Source organism: Electrophorus electricus, chromosome 2, assembly GCF_041902795.1.
Source record: "Electrophorus electricus isolate QZ-2024a chromosome 2, ASM4190279v1, whole genome shotgun sequence".
NCBI classification, from domain to species: Eukaryota; Metazoa; Chordata; class Actinopteri; order Gymnotiformes; family Gymnotidae; genus Electrophorus; species Electrophorus electricus.
The window spans coordinates 2,377,731-2,396,171 of record NC_137498.1 but is presented as its reverse complement, the minus strand read 5'-3'; the positions used below and the strand labels follow the sequence as shown (position 1 = coordinate 2,396,171).

The 18,441-nt window shown below is 41.9% G+C and overlaps 1 protein-coding gene across 4 annotated transcripts; it reads right to left on the bottom strand.

Annotated features, from left to right (window-relative positions):
- Positions 1 to 922: 922 nt before the first annotated feature.
- On the bottom strand, positions 923 to 18,142 carry flvcr2b (FLVCR choline and putative heme transporter 2b). 4 transcript variants are annotated; one of them, XM_081695348.1, is made up of 11 exons: positions 16,902 to 18,142; positions 12,793 to 12,934; positions 9,797 to 9,937; positions 9,203 to 9,270; positions 8,075 to 8,178; positions 6,437 to 6,547; positions 6,094 to 6,199; positions 5,252 to 5,363; positions 4,979 to 5,034; positions 4,479 to 4,545; positions 3,536 to 3,673 (listed from the first exon to the last, which is right to left on the bottom strand). In XM_081695348.1, the coding sequence occupies exons 1-10, from the start codon at positions 17,460 to 17,462 to the stop codon at positions 4,483 to 4,485; spliced, it is 1,464 nt and encodes a 487-aa protein (XP_081551474.1). In that variant the 5' UTR covers positions 17,463 to 18,142; the 3' UTR covers positions 3,536 to 3,673; positions 4,479 to 4,482. The 4 variants fall into 4 exon arrangements, 3 of the variants coding, with proteins under 3 accessions (XP_026885938.2, XP_035384916.1, XP_081551474.1); XR_014116113.1 differs by having other exon boundaries at positions 3,537 to 3,673; positions 4,433 to 4,545; XM_027030137.3 differs by lacking the exon at positions 4,479 to 4,545 and having other exon boundaries at positions 923 to 3,673; positions 16,902 to 18,141.
- Positions 18,143 to 18,441: the final 299 nt, after the last annotated feature.

The window sequence follows — 18,441 nt, the reverse complement described above, 5'->3', positions numbered from 1 at the left end:
TAAATAAAAAAATGTAAAAAAAAATTATAATAATATAATTATAAAATTCTTATGGGCAAACCCTGCTATTAAAATGTGAATAAGATGTTCTTTTTTTATAGATTATATGCTATCATAAATGCTGTCATATCGATCACAAATGCTGTCAATCTTTTCTATAAGGCTCAGTGCATTAAAGATGTAATGAACTCATTAAAGATGTAATGAAACTTATTGTGTTCACTAACTCAGGGTAGAATTCTACATAACTTTAGGACACCACTCAAAGTCCAGTTGCAAGATTGGCAGTTTCCATATAGATAGTAGATTTTAATACACTATGTTTGAGAACTGGCTACAACTAAACTTTCATGATTGTTAAAAAAAGGAAAAAAGTTTAAGTTCTAAAAGGTGAATGAATAATTAATATTAAAAATGTAGATTAATATAAAAAAGCTGAATCAAGGGAAAATCAGGTGGATGGCACCTGCATTATCTTTTGAATGCAAATTTTGTGTTCGTACGTGATATTTACTTTTTCTTGGTATATAATCACAAAAGACTTACATTTAACATATTTCTAGTTATAAACAGGTTATTGGTATCTGCACTAGGCAACACGTGTTATCACAAAATGTGAATAATGCATTTAGGTATGTAGTTTACACAGCTACAGTGTACAAAGAGTAGTTTATACAACTAGTTTGTACAAGTACAGAGTAGAAATACCTAATGAAGTGATAAGTACTTGTACCTACAGTGCTGCTTCAAACCAGTAAAGTGTTTTCATACACTGACTCTACTTAAGCAAACAACTGCAGGAAAATCACAAATTCAGCATTTACTAATTAATATATTTTCATCAATAGATTGATAAGTCACAACATATGTAAAAACCCAGATTAACATACCAGAAAAATCTGATAGTAACAAATTTATTGCAAGTTGTTTTACTTTATTTAAACTGGTAGACTCTGTACAGAGGTTACAGAAAACTAATAGCTCTGTCCATATTAGGAAAAACTTCACGTTTCATTAAATGATTTAAACACAAATCATTTTCACTCAAAATGCATATACCAACACATTTTGTAACCCTCTACAAATTTGTTTACAATAAAAATATGTCAAGAGATATTAAGTAGACATTAAGAATAGCAAAAATAATTCGCTAGAAAACATCAATTTGTTATTCACATTCTAGTACAGTTGCAAGGACTGATTCACTGGAACATTTTATGAACATTTTCTGATACTTTTCTTGATATTCAAAATCAGCTGAAGCAGAAAAAGGATCTTTAAAAATATGGACATTCAGTAAGGTAATTAGTCTTATATCAATAATGCGATTCCTGTTTAAACGTAAGACAGTATGAATACAGCCCATTGTACATGTATTAAGCCCAACCCTAGAGTTACCTAACCCTAACTCGAGTCTGCGAAGGGTCCATTTTGTACTGTTCTTCGTTCATGTAACGTATTAATGAAAAGTCTCACTCAATCACAGCTCTTTAAGCACATCAAGGTGCCCTGATTAAGCTCATTCACAGGATATTAAATGATTTCAGTGAAATAAGATCATAGCTATGGACCTGATGATTCCTTGACTGAGTGTTTCAGTGTGTCCAGTTGTTTCCAAAGTGCCTATAAAAGCCTTGTGTACAAATTGCAAAAATGTACACGGGTACACAGATAATACAATTTACAAGGTTATTAAAAAAAAATCAATACCAATATTACCATATCAATATCAATATCAATATTATCTTATCAATATCAGGCTTCACCAGTTTAGAAATTATTCCCACTGAAAAATCACTTTTTCAATTCTGAGTTCACGTTTTCAAAACACTTCACACAACAGCACTACGTGGATACATTTTTTTTCCCCCCTTTCTTTTAGATGTAAATGGCATCCACTAAACATAACAAAAGTGTTCTGCATTAGTGACTCACTATAATAGACAGTCTTAAATTACAGCCAGTCATTACGAGAGACCTATCCGAGTTCAAATCTGCGCCAACTTGGGGAGAAGGAATGATCTTTAGTATTGGACAGGGAAAAAAAGGTAATCGTGAATGCAACCGTCTCTGACAACACTCTCAGACCACAGGAAATTCGGCCAAGAGTACTGGCATACCACACTTTTCTTCAGAACTGTTGAAAATGTGAGTCTCACAACAAACAGCCTGGACCCTGGCAACCCCCCAGAGCCAGGCTGGAACATGGGTACACTGGTACACTGCTCCCACACACTGATGATCTGGACCAGAACCCAGACAGCACTTATGGCTAGACTGCCAGCATTTTCTCTGCGACTGATATCTTCCTGTTTGTAACTTGAGCAAAAAAATAAAATAAATAAAAAACCAACAACAACAACAAAAAAGCATGCGTGTGTTTTAATCGTTTTCCTTATGACTCATAGTAGCGGAAAAAAAAAAAAAAATTAATTGTGCTGCTGTCCTAAATGTGTGTGAATTTAGAAATGAAAACTCACTTGCAATTGTAAAAATAAAACAAAATTTTAGTACTGTATATAGTATAATATACTGCTGAAAGACAGACAAAATAACCACTTGGCTGAGATTTTTGTTTCATAAAAAACAAAAAGAGAAAAAAGAGAAAACCAAACAAACAAAGATAATGATCTTTACAAAATGGGAAGCACAACAATTAGAACAGTGCAACTATAGGAGAACAAATTCCTGAGTTCCAGATTAGGCACTCTGTAGATACCTTACTCATCTGCATAGTGTTGTTCCATGATATGTAGGTATCAGCAAGGTCATGACCTGGAAGGTAATGAGAAGCTGGCCTGCATACCTCCCTGACATGATGGAAGTGCCCACAGACCAAGGAGGTCTGGTCCATACCTCATACAGGAGATCTCTGGGTTCTGGGTTTCTGGGAAAATGTCCATGAGAAGCTGGCCTCTGGTGAAACGGCACCCCCTGTCTGGCTCACTGGCTCTTTGACACATGGGCCACAGGTCAGAAAAGGGACTACAAACATCTAACTGTTCATTAAGTGTAATGGCACGTCTTCCGACAGGCGACATTAAACACCTACAGTATCTTATATAAGATATATACAGTAGACCTCCTCTAGATATAGCACAGATTAAAACACTGAAAACTAATTTAAGGCAAGTGAGTAGGTGGTGAGCGTCACCAAAGCCTGTAAACATTTCATGTTTCAGTGGAGACATTTCTTTGTCTTTGGAGACACAGCACCTGTGAAACACATGGTTTGGTTTGAGTCTGTTCCCAGCCAAACCCTCAAAGCCTCCCAGACGATTCACATCTCAGCTCCATCCCAGCACACAACACACATGCACGGGATCAAAGCTTTTCAGGAGTTCAGCCTGTTTTCCAGTAGTTACACAGGATAAAACTGTGCATTTATATATGATTTGTGCTGGATAATTTGTTAAACTGTTAAAAGAGGCATCTGAGATATAGCAAACTGCCTGAACAACACGTGCACACAACACACACACACACACACACAAATTCACATTGTCAAGAAGTTGAATGGTTATGAGTGTGTGAGAGCAAAAGTGTGCATTCCATTAGCACCTATGTGTGTATGTCCAGTTTGTGTTTGTGTGTGGGTCCAGTTTGTGTATGTGTGTGCCAGCTTGGTCGCAGGCACAATGGGAGAACTCGCAACTGATCCATTCACATTTTCCTGTAAAACACAGACAAATTATATTATACTAAGTACAGTATCAAAATGAATAATGATAATATTTCTCTCTAGAAATCTGAAACAAAAAATGAAATAAAAACCAAACCAAACAAACACACTGGTGTGATTAGTCAGCCCAGTGCAAAGTGCTCAGTGAATTTCAAACATGCATGTCAAAGCATGTGCTTGTCTGATATGAACTATATGGGTGGGGATGTGCGAGCGGTTATGAAGCGAGGAGTACCGTTGCTGTGTGAGAGGTTATGAAGCGTGGAGTACCGTTGGTGTGTGAGCGGGTATGAAGCGTGGAGTACCGTTGGTGTGTGAGCGGGTATGAAGCGTGGAGTACCGTTGGTGTGTGAGCGGGTATGAAGCGTGGAGTACCGTTGGTGTGTGAGCGGGTATGAAGCGTGGAGTACCGTTGGTGTGTGAGCGGGTATGAAGCGTGGAGTACCGTTGGTGTGTGAGCGGGTATGAAGCGTGGAGTACCGTTGGTGTGTGAGCGGGTATGAAGCGTGGAGTACCGTTGGTGTGTGAGCGGGTATGAAGCGTGGTGCACGGGTATGAAACGTGGTGCACGGGTGTGTGAGCGGGTATGAAACGTGGTGCATGGGTATGAAACGTGGTGCACGGGTGTGTGAGCAGGTATGAAGCGTGGTGCACGGGTGTGTGAGCAGGTATGAAGCGTGGTGCACGGGTGTGTGAGCGGGTATGAAGCGTGGTGCACGGGTGTGTGAGCGGGTATGAAGCGTGGTGCACCTGTCCCTGGTCACAATGCAGCAAAAGCAGGCTGAGCAGTTATTACTTGATCAGAACCGGGAGGAGATAATAGGAGCCACGGCACCGTAGTCCTGATGATGATTGGCTGAAGCCTGGTGTAGGGCGGGGCAGGGGGTGGGGCAAGGTGAGGGGGTTCCAATGTGAGGGATGTAAGGAGGGAGGTAACAGACACTGAGCATGTGAAGCAAGTGAAGGAAATACAATTGGAGAGATTTACATAGACAAGAGAGAGAGTTAAGAGGGCACCCACAGCACACAGTAAGAAGAGCTGCACAGGACACATACAGACAGCAGAGGGAGCTGCAGAGCTGTAAATACGGACACACTTGGGCATCACACGCATACACAAACACCATGCCATCACTGAATCCTAGGACAAACTGCTCTCTCTCTCTCTCTCTCTCTCTCTCTCTCTCTCTCTCTCTCTCTCTCTCTCTCTCAGTGTTTTTCAATCATCAGTGTACAGTCAAATGGACTCAAATTACTTCATAGCTTTACTCATTTTAAAATGTGCTCAATACTCACAGCTGTGTTGGCTAACTGGTTAGCCCTCTGCCTGCGTAAATCAGATTTGATAAGTGCTGAAATTAAGAGAGGTCACTGCATCAGTCAGATCAGAGAAGGAGACTTTCACTTAATAAAAACACAGACAACTGAAACTGATTAGTAATTACAAAAAAAAAAAAAAAAAAAAGAGGAACTTGCTTCCTGTTTACTGGTAAGCAGTAACAGTGTTTAATACAGACAGACAGACACACGGACAGACGGCAGGTGGCTGGGCTAAGAGGAAAGTTGTACCCGTTATAATCGTCCCGAGGAGGAGGAAGGCACAGAGAAAAAGGTTTCCAGCCAGTGTGCCGAAATCATCAATGATCTTCCCCTGGCAGATGGTGAAGATGATCCCAAACACCTGTAAATGAGACGCCATGCACATGAACAAGCGAGTCTTCATTCCCATGCTAATAAATAAATTAACAAACAGACTTATGTTCTTGCATGGCCAGTTGGTCTGTGACCAGCACATGGTGCTCTCGGTCTCCTATAAAAGACACCACTACTCTTCGCAGATCCCCAGATGAAGATGCAGATAGTTTAAATCATGCTGACTTCCTTCATAATTGTAGTAGGAAGGTTCAAGTCCCACCACTGCCAAGCAGCCACTGTTGGGCCACTGGGCAAGCCCCTTAACCTTCAATTGCTCAAGTTGTACTCAGTAATAATTGTAGGTTGCTTTGCATAAAAGCGTCAGCCAAATGCCATAAACGTAAAATGTAATGACAGAACTATAATTACCGGCACCCATCACAGCTTTTAAGGCTAGACCCAAGGCTTTGATTAAGTGTATAAGATGTGTTAAGTTAGGGATGGAGCTTGACTGAAGGGTGGCACATCTAGATACCCCATGCTATACACACAAATAAGGAAAATGACACATTCTAAGCATACCTGATTGGTCAAGAGGTACATCTGCAGAATGACAAGTATCTTGCTCAGATTGAAATAAAGACCAGGTTAAAGGTCAATTTTGAGGCCTAGGAAATGGGACTAAGCCAAAGGACCACTGTAACCCCCCCACCCCCCCCAAACACACACACACACGTTGCGCACACACATACACATGCACAAGACTGAGCACATACCTGAGCAGAGCAGTTTAGCAGGCCAGAGGATGTTCCTTCAGATTCTGGATAGGTGAGTTCCACTGCAAACTCAAATCCCAGAGGCAGATAACCAGTCATGAAAAACCTAGGAACCATATTAATAAATACATATCATTAATAAATAACCACCATTAGTAAATTAACACTAATAAATATTTCCTTTCAGGAAACCAGAGTGGTTCCCTAAAGACTAGGTAGAGATGTTTGAAAGATTCAGTGATCTGAGCTGTGCCCACTCAGGCATTTCCATATACACACTTATACAAAACAAAAACGCATTACAACACCATCCATCAACACGAGGAAGCTGTGACTGCTTTACCCAAGTGTCCCAGCAGTGATGAAAACCAGCCACAAATGGACGCGGTCCAGGGTGAAGGCATATATCAGCATGCCCGCCAGGGACATCACATACACCAACAATGTCGTTTGTCTGGGAGGAGATGTGTATGTGCGACATGGGAAGGGTGAGACGTTACTTCACGCTAGATATCGTAGGGGGAGAAAGCCGAGAACTCTTTGCGGATTTGTAACCCGCTCTACAACAACGGCTAATCTCTTCCAAGAACCTGTTTATGATTTAGTTATTCTTTCTAAGAAAGATAGCTATTCAAAAGGATACAAATTCAGGCTTCAGGCAAAAGGTCAAAACAGTACATTTCCCCACAAAAAGTACATTGTGTATGCAAGGCAAATTCAGCCAAAAAAGATAAAAGAACAATAAAATGAAAATGCAAATTTGCTGCATTTGCCATTTCTTTTTCCATATATCCATGCAAATACCCTGCTAGAATGGAAATTGAAATAGCTACATTTGCAGTTAGTTTAATTTTCCCTACAAGCATGTAATTTGCAACAAATATAAAAATGGAAATGAAAACAGGTTTTTGCCATTTCATTTTCATCACCATTATGGGGATTTCATGGCTTTAACTGACATGAAAAATCTGACAAATGAACAAAAAATCTGTTTATCTTTGTTCTTTCTTCAGGAAGTGCACCAAACCCAAATCAAAATGCAGTGCTTACAACATGCCAAGCAGCCAGAGCCAAACCTCGCCAAGCGAACAAAGGCGACATTTGATTCACAGCCTCGTCCGGTGGCGTTATGTCCAGGCGATGTGTGGGGGGTTGATGGCCATCTTACTAATCGTAAGTGTAATGTTATGTGGTATAAACCCCACCGACTGTATATTAACATAATTTACCTGTAGGTACACAAAACAGCAAAGCATGATGGGACAGGTAAACCGACAGCACATGGAACCAGCGCCGATCGTCTCCCTCATCCTCACTGACCTTTTTGAAATCGCAGGCATGTCCATGGGGAAAACTGAATCGTTAGCCATCAGTCTGCTACTCATTTAGCCACTTGTTTTTCGTTTGAATTTGATCAGAAATGCTACCTACTGCTCTGTTAAGGAAAAGACAAAACAAGCATTGTGTTTTGATTCATACTTGTGATGCATTTTATGGAGAGTTGGCAAAGCTACGCTGCAGACTTTTTTTTATTTTTCCCTGACCAGCAGTTTCATCTCAGTTATGGCCATGACATGCCCATGATGATGAAGAAAATTGAAACGACAAAAAACTCTTTGCCATATTTTTATATACTACACAAATGAATCATGCTTTTGTGGAAAACAAAAATGCAAATGTAGCAGTCATTTCCGTTTTTATTCCGACAGGAAACTAGGAAACAGGCGGAAAATGAAATGGCAAACGTGGCATTTTCACTTTGATGTTTTAATCATCGCACACACTGTGCCTAGAAAAGCAAGACTGGCATAAGAAGAAAGAAAACACAAATTTATATTTAGCCAACAAATAAAACAGAGTCAAGCCACATGGAGACATGGGCACACAAGCACACAGTCGCAGATAATCACATATGTGCAAGCACAGACACACACACACACACACACACACACACAATGCTGCAGTGTGTTTCACAGTTTACTTGTATGTTTTGGATCTGTCCAGCCAGACTCCACAGATGAGTGAGCCAACCATTCCGGCGATAACGATGGTGAGGCCGATTCTCCCAGCAGCCACCTCTTGACCCTACAAACACACGTGTTTCCTTCACGTCCAAAACACACCTTGCCCCCACTAAAATACCGGCATAATCCACCCTTACCCTAACCCCTAAAGCCAACCTCTAACCCTAACCCATACACCCAACCCTAGGTTGTTATTTTTTTTTTTAAGTTAATTTACTCTAATTCTCTAAAAGTGAACTTACTCAATTTTGAAAACCCAATTTTAAGTCCTTCACCTAGTCCAAGTACGCCTGAGCCCAGCGGCTGGCATTTGACAGTACACCTGAGCCCAGCGGCTGGCATTTGACAGTACACCTGAGCCCAGCGGCTGGCATTTGACAGTACACCTGAGCCAGCGGCTGGCATTTGACAGTACACCTGAGTCCAGCGGCTGGCGTTCTATACTACTACCTTTCCCCCGTTTGTAGCTGGGACAGGAAAATCACCCAAACAGGCATACATATTACCAACACTTTTGAAGACCTTCTGAGCTTTCTCAGTATGTAGTCTGGTTTAGTCTAATCTAATTTAATCTCATCAGCTGCTCATAAACAGTAAGAAACAGAACTAGGGACCAGGCACCATGCACTGTTCTTGCTGGCAGCAGAATAACAACCTCCCCCCCTCAAATCTATGCACTTACACACTTCACACAAATGGCATATTTTACATTTAAAACAGCGCATTTCTTTGAACGGCAACAGGTTTTCACACATATGTGTGGTTCAGAATGACCCCAAACAAATGACAGTGTGAGACTGCGAGTGTGCAGCTGTGTGTAGAGGAGACTTGCCCAAGAAAAATAACTAGCAAAACATTCCTGCCTGCCAAAACCTCAAGGCCGTAGCCAGATACACATGTGTGTCAAGTTTAAAAGGTGACACATGATTATCCTTTCACTGATTATGGCCTGCTATACCTGTTCATGTTATACCGTAGGTCTGTTTGTAGAAAATACTGGAAGTTAATTTTTTTTTTAAATAAAGCAACTGTAAATGATTGACTTGAATGCAGCGTGGGGAGCGGACGATGGGGGTGGGACTTACTGGGTAGCACATAATGATCATCCTGTTGAGGAGTGTACTGACAGCGTAGAAAGAGCCAACATTCAACCCTGAGTGCACAACAGACACGAGAAGGAGCCAATCAGAGACCAGGGCTGACAGAACGGGACTCAACGGGGATCTTAAGTAATGCACAAAAGTTATTCTGCGAGATGTGTGCAGCTGCAGCTGTGTCACTAAACGTGACCTACAGGGTGCAGGAACTACAGGACTCTCTCAAAACACATTCCTTCCCCTGATCAGCAATAAAATACACAAGGAGTAATAACAACCTTTGAGTACCATTCCAGGTAGTAGTAGTAGTAGGAGTAATAATAACACCAATAATAATAATAACACCAATAATAATAATACTAATAATTAAAAAAACAGGGCTAAAACTTCAGGGCTATTTTTGAAGGACATCACAACTAACGAGGAATGCTGTGTATTTTAAAAAGAACACACCCCTTAACCGCATTCTTTAAGATTTAGGCGAGGTTAGAAGATTACTGAATTACAGCAGGGATCTATGTTCATCACTCTGAAGCCTGTGGTAAGGGTCAGAACCCTTGTGGCTAGGCACCAGGGACGCACCGTAACTGAGGATGAGGAGGACGAAGGCTCTGTTACGCAGGAGGCAAAGGATGGATTTCATGTAGGAGGAGCTCTCCGCCGGGATCAGACGAGCAGCAGCTTGAGCCTGGGTCGGGGGGATATCTGGCTGTTCCTGGAATACTGGGAGGAGGGAGGGGGGGAGAGAGAGAGAGAGAGACAGACACAGACAAACCCTCAGTCTACAGCACTCACACCCAATCTAAACAAATGCCCTTTTAAGCCCAAACCTGTGGGCCACAGCGTGGCTTGCCAAAGCACTAAACCTTTCCATAGGTCACCAAAAATCAAAAACACGAACACACAAAAGCCCAAGCTTGGGTCCTAAAGTCCAGTCCTGCATAGTCGCAACCTTCCACAGTCAAACGTTCCCCTCTCTATACTCAAACCCGTGTCAAAGGGTCAGGCATGATCACTAATCACACACCACATGAAGGATAAGATTCTCTGACTTGGTCTGACACCTTCCAAAATGTGCACCTGCTACATACGCGTGGCAATCCGTGTACAAACCCCCCCAATGCACAGGCACCTAATCGGTTCACACCATGGTGGGTAGCATGCCCTGTCCACGGTTGGTTCCCATCTTGTGCCTTGTGCTGCTGGGATAGGCCGTGAGCTGGACTGAGCAGTTTAGAAGATAGCTGAATGAATATACTACAAACACCAGTGACCTAGAGAAGTATCTCTGCTACCTGTGTGGAACACACATCCTTAAAAGAAGCTGGGGTCTAAGGACTTAATGAAACTAAAGCTTTTACAAAGACAGGAGTCAGTAGAGAGTACAAGGTTTCTTTCATTTTACTTAAATTCTTACATTTCTTAACCAAACAAAATCATACAAATAGACAGACCTACTACACATTTCCATGGGACATATATTAATACCAGGTGTGTTTTTAAATCTTTTTTTTTATAGTGAGATTGGGCACAGAACAGAATTCTTAATTAATATCCCACAATTTAGGCCCACCGGAGATCACTGGTGTAACGGTGAGCGGTAAAGAGGCGGACGCATGTGCGGAGAGGAGCGAGATTTATTATGGGCAAATCCAAAATTGGAGTCTTAGGCAATCCAGAGTCATAGAGCCGACACGAAGTGTATGAGGATACATGACTTAACAAAACAAACACGCACACACGAAGGCAAACGCGGAAGCTCGAAGGCTAAGATGAACACAAAGACACAGAGTACAAAGAAACAACCATAATGAAACACATTCACAAATTCAATAATTCAAACATTCAAACAATGAACAGCCACGACCAAGGCACACGACAGGGTTTAAATACATGAACTAGAAACGAGGGACAGGTGTACGCAATCACTGTGAGGACAAAACGAAACTATGGAACAGAACTAAACTGAAGAAAACTGAAGAAAACACGGAAGATGGAAGGGACTGATCATAACAACTGGACTGCTGACTGTTGAGAGTTGCGATTCATTTCTGTATGTCCTCACACTTTCTCCATGAATGTTGTAATGATTCACCTCTATACATCTTTACACATTCTCCGTGAACAGTGAGTAGCCATTTGTCTCTCCGGGACAGTTTCCATCTACACACGCTCTTTATATGAGTTCTAGTTCAAATAAATACATATTTGCCTCATATGGAAAAGTTTCTGCCAAGTCAAACATTTTTGCCTAATTGTAAAACATGTTTATATAAAATTAAACCTGTACTGAGTATATCATCGATGTAAGACTGCAGGTAACTAAAGCTAGGCCACGAGATGTCAAAGTCACTTCAAAATTGTATCTAGAGCTACATTAAATAAAAGCTGTTAGTATAATAGCTGTGTTATAAATTGCTGTTAGTAATTAACAATATAACCAGATATCGTTTCATGAATCGAGAACTGTGTATGTGAAAGTCTAAGAGAGGTTCTAAGTATATAACTATCTAAACCAAGCACCTGACAAATATCAACTTTAAATCATTTTAAGTTAGCCTGCCTGCTGTAGAATATGTCTGTTGAGGTTTACTGCTATATTATATTCCTTAAAGTGCAGAATTAGTGCTCGGGTAGGTGCTTAGCGAACGTTGAAGGCAGCTTGCTATTCGGGAAATAATCGCCGAGGTTCGTCTTTGCCTGAGCACAGATGTGTTCGGTATGCTTCGTTAGGAGACTGGGTGCATACGCTGTCCTCTGATGTTCAAGTTCGGTTTATTCGTCACATACATAGTCATACACAGTATAACTCGCAGTGAAATGTGGAATGCCTTCCAAATCCCAGATTGTCCTGAGGCAGCAAAGGCAATTACACCACTGTTTATGGATACAACAGCTCTGTGGGCATGCGCCTCTGCCTGGAGATGAGACTCAGCAGTTTCGCAAGGCCCGTGTGGTGTCTGCTGCTGTCGGATCTGCAGAAATGTAACGTATGTAAAGTGCACTTATCAGCGCTCTCCAACAACTGGGGTTAGGTAGGAAGAGAGAGGAACAGCTGACTGTCAGACAAACAGAGAGGAACAGAATTATAGACAGAGAGATAGAGAGACAGAGGATAGAACAAGAGGAGTGCCTAATCTCAGCCATGACCCCTTACACACATTTCTAAAAGCGGGTCTGATACGTTTACTCCCGTGTCATTTAACATTCTCTGCTCCCCATATTAGTGCTGTCCACATGTTCAGCTAGCATCTTACACTCGATCTACCCATCCAGGCTCACTGTAAAGGTAAACTCGCCTGCACTTTATGAGGAGGTGAAACAAGACAAAAAGTCTCTCTTTATTAAACAACAACAATTAACCATTTGAGCCACATCTTTCAACTTCAGATCTGTTACAATGTACATGACTAGTATAGAGAGACACAGTTACTCAGCATGTGTGGAGGCCTGTGTGTTAGTCAGGCAGCCAGGTAAAGACAGTCTAGCATTAAAAGTGAAATGATACGAATATGACCCAAAGCCCTGAACCATGACCCCACCCACTTTACACATGCTTAGACGTGACTGCTCCTTACCAGTGATCACCAGGATGAAGAGGACCGTGGACACGCCCGCCGTGATGTAGAACATAACTCTGATGTGATTGGCCAGCTCGTCCATGTCTTCCACATTTGGAACCAGGATTGGTGGGACCAGAAAACCAATGGCAATCCCAAGCTGGGTGGTGGGGGTGCGAGGGGTCAGATGTAATCACTAAATAGATACTCCAACTGAGTTATTAACATGGATAAGATCTCAGCATCAGGTGTAAATCAATAAAGTGATGTGTCGTTTGACTTATAAACAGGAACGCGGATAAGGAAGTGAACGCTGCTTTGTCTCCTGGACAGTGCAGCAGCGCAGCAGGTGCTGGGGGTACACTCTGTGAGGGAAGGGTTAATCATGATACAGCAGCAAACAAATGCTTCGCCGGATATTTCTCGCACTCGTTAATTACAACAGGAAACAGAAAACCACACAGCTGCATTTAGAAATGTCTCACATTCTCACATCAGGGAGTATGTCTTCCCTGGTCAAGCCAGCTTGTCTTTGGGTTCTTTTTAGTTCTGTCCACTTTTAGTTCTGTACCCGTTAATTACAACAGGAAACAGAAAACCGCACAGCTGCATTTAGAAATGTCTCACAGGCTTTTCTGGTAAACTGGTCAAATGAACTTTTGACATCTATTGATCATAATGATCATAATAAACAAACATACTGAAAACCTAATAAACAGGATGCCTGAAAAACAACTTGGATACGACGATGGTAACTGCAGTCAACACCTGAGGCACCTTGAGATGATGGTCCAGAACCTTCTGTCCTACTCACTGAGGTGTCCAGTGTACACACCTGTTTTCCCCAGTATGCCACTGGAGCAGGTGGTGGAGGCTTCCTTTTCTCCGGACCCCAGCAACGCCAGAAGGTACAGTACTATAAACACAAAAACCTGAACAGACATACTGACCGAACATAGTGACAGTGAACAGGTCCAGCCCAGACCCCTCTGAGCTCAATGCACGCACCGATGCTGCTGAATGTGCCACCAATGAGAAGAGACTCGCGCAGACCTCAGATGTCCAGACACACCCTCGGCAACACGAGCACAATGCAGGTGAGTGTGACATCTTAGAACAGGCCAGACGCTTGCGGGTAGCCGATTTTTATTTATAACGGAATAATCAACAGTTGCAAACGCGAAACAGGCGAGGGTAACAGCCAGATATACACACCAGGGGATTGCTAAGTACACGCTATAGAACAGCGATAATACTTCGCAGGGAATGAACAGAACCGGAGAGAATATATAGCATAGCACAGAAAGGACACAGGTGACACTAGTAAACTGGTGATGAGGCTCTGCTGAGGTTGTGCCAGGGAAAACAGGAGTTGCAGTCACGGACTGAGGGCAGTTGCATAATAGTGAGCAAGTGCATCATGGCTAGCCAGTCAACGACCAGCACACCACTGCCGTAGAACCGTGCCAAGATGTTTCCTACAATGTTGTACTGCCACCACATGAGCACACCACTGGCCGAGCAGCATGATCTAGTGGAGCCTACACAGCTCAGCAGCACCCCTGCTTTGGGGCCCAGGGAGCGGAAGCTGGGCTGAGGTACACCGCTCCTGATCAGGCCCTTATGGTCGCTTGGATATATATCAGCGCAAACTCTATCACTTGAGACCTCTAAGGAAAAGACGGTGGGACTTGGAAAATCTCTCAGTTTTGCCTTCCGCAGGTATATGATTTCCACAAAATAAACAAGAAAGAAATGTTCTGAAAAGGACTGAATCGAACACGATCAGGGAGTATGTCTTCCCTGGTCAAGCCAGCTTGTCTTTGGGTTCTTTTTAGTTCTGTCCACTGCAATACGCTCCAACACTGAACTGTGCCGAGTGCAATTAACCCTTAGACAGTCTGCAGGAATGCCGAAGTAGGTACAACCAGTCGGGTTTACACAAACAAACCAAACCAAACTGGATGTAGTGGTCCATATCCTTAAAATCATGCGGTCTGGAGGCAGGATGTTGGGGCCATAAGCCACAGCTTTATGGGAAAACTCTATCCCTAACCTTAACCTTAACCCTAACCGAAACCCACTCTCTCCATTTCAGCTCTCCAGCTAAGCTGGACAACACTCGTCTTTACAGAACATATTGCTTAGCTACGCTCAAGAAACTCATATTCCATTTTACACAAATTAACCATTTACTAATTCTGGCAGATGCCAATATATTTGCTCTTTCGATGCCACACCACCAATGGATAAGGGACAAACATTATTGAATATGTAATCAAATACATTAATATTATTATAGTATTAAAATATATTTCTGTGTTATTAACACATTTACAACAATATTCGTTAAGAATTTTGAAGTTTCAGAAAAGGTGCGTGTGGTAAGCCGTGTATGAAAACAGGTTAACTTCAAAGCATGCCGACATTTTGGAAGGTATAGTATGATGCACTTGCTCAGATGGGATTGAAGACCAGTACCTCAAGCATACACACACACAGATGTATGCACGCATGTATGCACGTACACACTTTGTTTACATTTCACATTTAGTCCTTTTTCTGCACATTATCAATACTGATCATTAAAAGCATCAAAAGCCTTTCAAGAAGAGGCATGTATTTTATGCTATCAATGCTGTGCTCCCATTGGCTGCTGTTTAGATGTGCATCATAGCATTGGTATAATGAGAGAGATCCTGGGGTGTAAATACACAAATCCTTATGAAGGCCACGTCCAACCATCACCCTCATCTAGCAGTACCTGTTTAACCTTCTGGATCCCTCACAATAGCATCACCATCTTGAGGGGTGCATCTCCACCAACAAATATTACAAGGAACTCTTGTAGTCCTACTCCAAAGAAACAATGTCCACCTGCACTTGTGCCTACTGCTCAAAGCAGTGATGACATGAAAACCAATTAAGCTAAACAGCACACTGATGTTATTATCCTAATGTGGTGTGTTTAATTATATGGCTGCCTGTATAAGCACCAATACAATTGGATGCTCCATAATTGCACCTCTTCTCTATGAGAAAAAAAAAAAAAATTACATATTGACTCAATAAAGTGAAGCATATGTCTCCAACAGCCAAGAAGAGTGATAAGTTACTGTAATGTCTTTAAAGGCTGGAGAGTCTAGAGACAAGAGCAATCATATACCATGTCCTTTTGGGTTAAAGCATTAGAATGCAACTTAAGTGTATGGCACAGATTAACAGAGCTTTCACAATAACATTTAGAAACCCAAGAAAGCATTTACCCTACAGTGTATGGTTAGGTAATACTAACCAGTTGTTACATGCATGCATGTGTGTGCAAAGATAAATGTGCAGCTTTTTGAACAAACAAATAAAATAAAATCAGATCAAAATCAAAGTGGACAGAGCTGAACTGTTTAAAAGGCCAAATTGTGTCTTTACGCAACAAATTCAGACAAAGAAGGATTTTGTTCAGGAGTTATTGACAAAATGTGGGAAAAAAAAAGAAAAGCGTGTGGAGAGTTACCAGTGTTACACCAAGTTCTGTCGATATCAAATTGTGTGACTCTCACTCTCAGTGTAAGAAAATGTGAAACTGCCATTTAACGTTGAAACTGACTGGAGTCTCTTTTGCACACAAAGTGAAGACATGTACCCAGTCCCCAGTGTAAATTATGTCTAGACGCAAAACATATACATGATGTCAGATTGTCCTAGAGTTCACAATTCCTGAGAGCTGCTGCCAGAATGTGTGACCTCAAGAGGCTTATGGGATGACCTTTTCAGATGACTTCGTCCCGTCATTCTTTCAGGCACAAATGCCACAAATAACTAAGGTAGACAGATCAGTGAGAATTTCACCGACATGGCAAAACAGCTCCTACCAGATTTCGGTGTAAATACTGGCTTTCTGAAGTTAACTTTTGGGTTTTCATCACGGGGCAGTAATGGCTGTTACCACAATTGCAGGCCATCAGAGCTTTCTTCAGGAACTTAAGCTTTTATATAATGTAAAGTTTGTGAAAACCATAACTGCATGAATGTTGAATACCGTTTAATTGTTTTTCATATGAAACCACCAACCCCAGCCATCCAACTGCATCCTGAATGAAGGGTTTTCAAAACCAATATTTTCAACCCACCTGATTTCCAAACACGCCGATGGCGCACGCGGTGGACACTTCCTTTGTCCCGAACCAAACCGACGCGATGCGCGAGGGCATTCCGAGGATGAACACCTGCGCCACCGAGCTCGTGGCCTGCCCCAAGAACGTCACGGGGAACAGGTCCGGTCTCACGCTGGCCACCTTGATCCACGTGCCCGCGCAGTTCAAAGCCGTCGCCGCGAGCGCAATCACGCGCAGCCCTTTCTTGTCCAGCAGCCACGTCACGGGGAAGATGAGCGGAATGTACATCAGCATGTACACCATGGACAACCAGTCTACCGTGAACGAGGTCACGTTGTAGAATCGCATGAAAATGTTGTTGATGATCCCATACTGGATCCACTGATAGGAGTTGCAGAGCGAATAAGAACTGAAAAGCATCACCACGAGCCATCTCCTCTTATACAAGTGAGTGCTCACGGGGTTTTCTGGCTGCAGCGGCGCGTTAGGCTCGACGCGTACGTCGCTGTCAATCGGCTTGGGGGTCTTTGGATGACCAAACACGTGATACTGATCGCTCACGTCCTTCTCATCCATAATCACTGTGTGTCTTTGCTGGTGCACTAACAGACTTCCGTCTAGTGAAGGAGTCAACTCAAATTTTCAGTGCCACTAATTTAATCTCGCAGTGCTCGCAATAACCACGTCTTGTAACAGTAGTATTAAAATTACAAGTAAAGCATGGCAAACTACAGAACACCACGATTTCTTGAACTTACTTAGGTTTGTTAGATCGGCTAGATAGTTTACCTCAAACGTCTAGCTGGCTATGTCTAGAAATTCATTGAACACAAGTACATCACCTTTTAACGAACGATGGAAGCTAGATAGTTAGGTCTTACCGGCATGGTTAGATACAGCTAACTCAGATAAATCGGAATACAGAAACATAGTACAGCTATCTTTCATTATATTTAACAGTTTTAACGTTGACTAAATTTGAGTCTGATCAAATCGTCCAAAAACTACAATTGTAACGTTAGTTAGCCGACTAGTTATATACAAACTAAAAGTGCCAGGTCGCGCGGACGTTTGTTGTGTCACAGAATTTTGAAAGTCGTTGACAAAAACAGGCGATATTTACACGAAACTTGTGAGGAAAACTTCCCGTTTGCGAACTTCAAACCTTGATCAAAAGTTGACTCGAAGCCGTAGGGGAGGCTCCATGGAAGCTACGCCTCCAGCGTGCCGACCACGCTACAGTCCGCGCCTGGATGACTTGCTCTACGACGTGAGCCACAGTTGCTGGGAAACGCTGAGTGTTCCGTCAAAATAAAAGCCAGCGCGAAAATTGTGGTATAAACAGAATGAAAAACAAACAAAAGAAACGAATATAGAAACTATTAGTCAATCTAATGCAAAAAAAGTCAGCTATTTTTACTATATACTACACTTATTTATATATATATATATATATATATATATATATATATATATATATATATATATATATATATATATATATATATATATATATATATAAAAACCCCACAAAAATATGATTTTTGAAAATATA

Coding starts and splice junctions, on each gene's coding strand:
- flvcr2b (XM_027030137.3), bottom strand. CDS start 17,462: ATGGATGAGAAGGACGTGAGCGATCAGTATCACGTGTTTGGTCATCCA. Junction 9,938..12,792: donor CTTCATCCTGGTGATCACTG/GTAAGGAGCAGT, acceptor CCCTCCTCCCAG/TATTCCAGGAACAGCCAGAT. Junction 6,200..6,436: donor ATCACTGCTGGGACACTTGG/GTAAAGCAGTCA, acceptor TATGGTTCCTAG/GTTTTTCATGACTGGTTATC.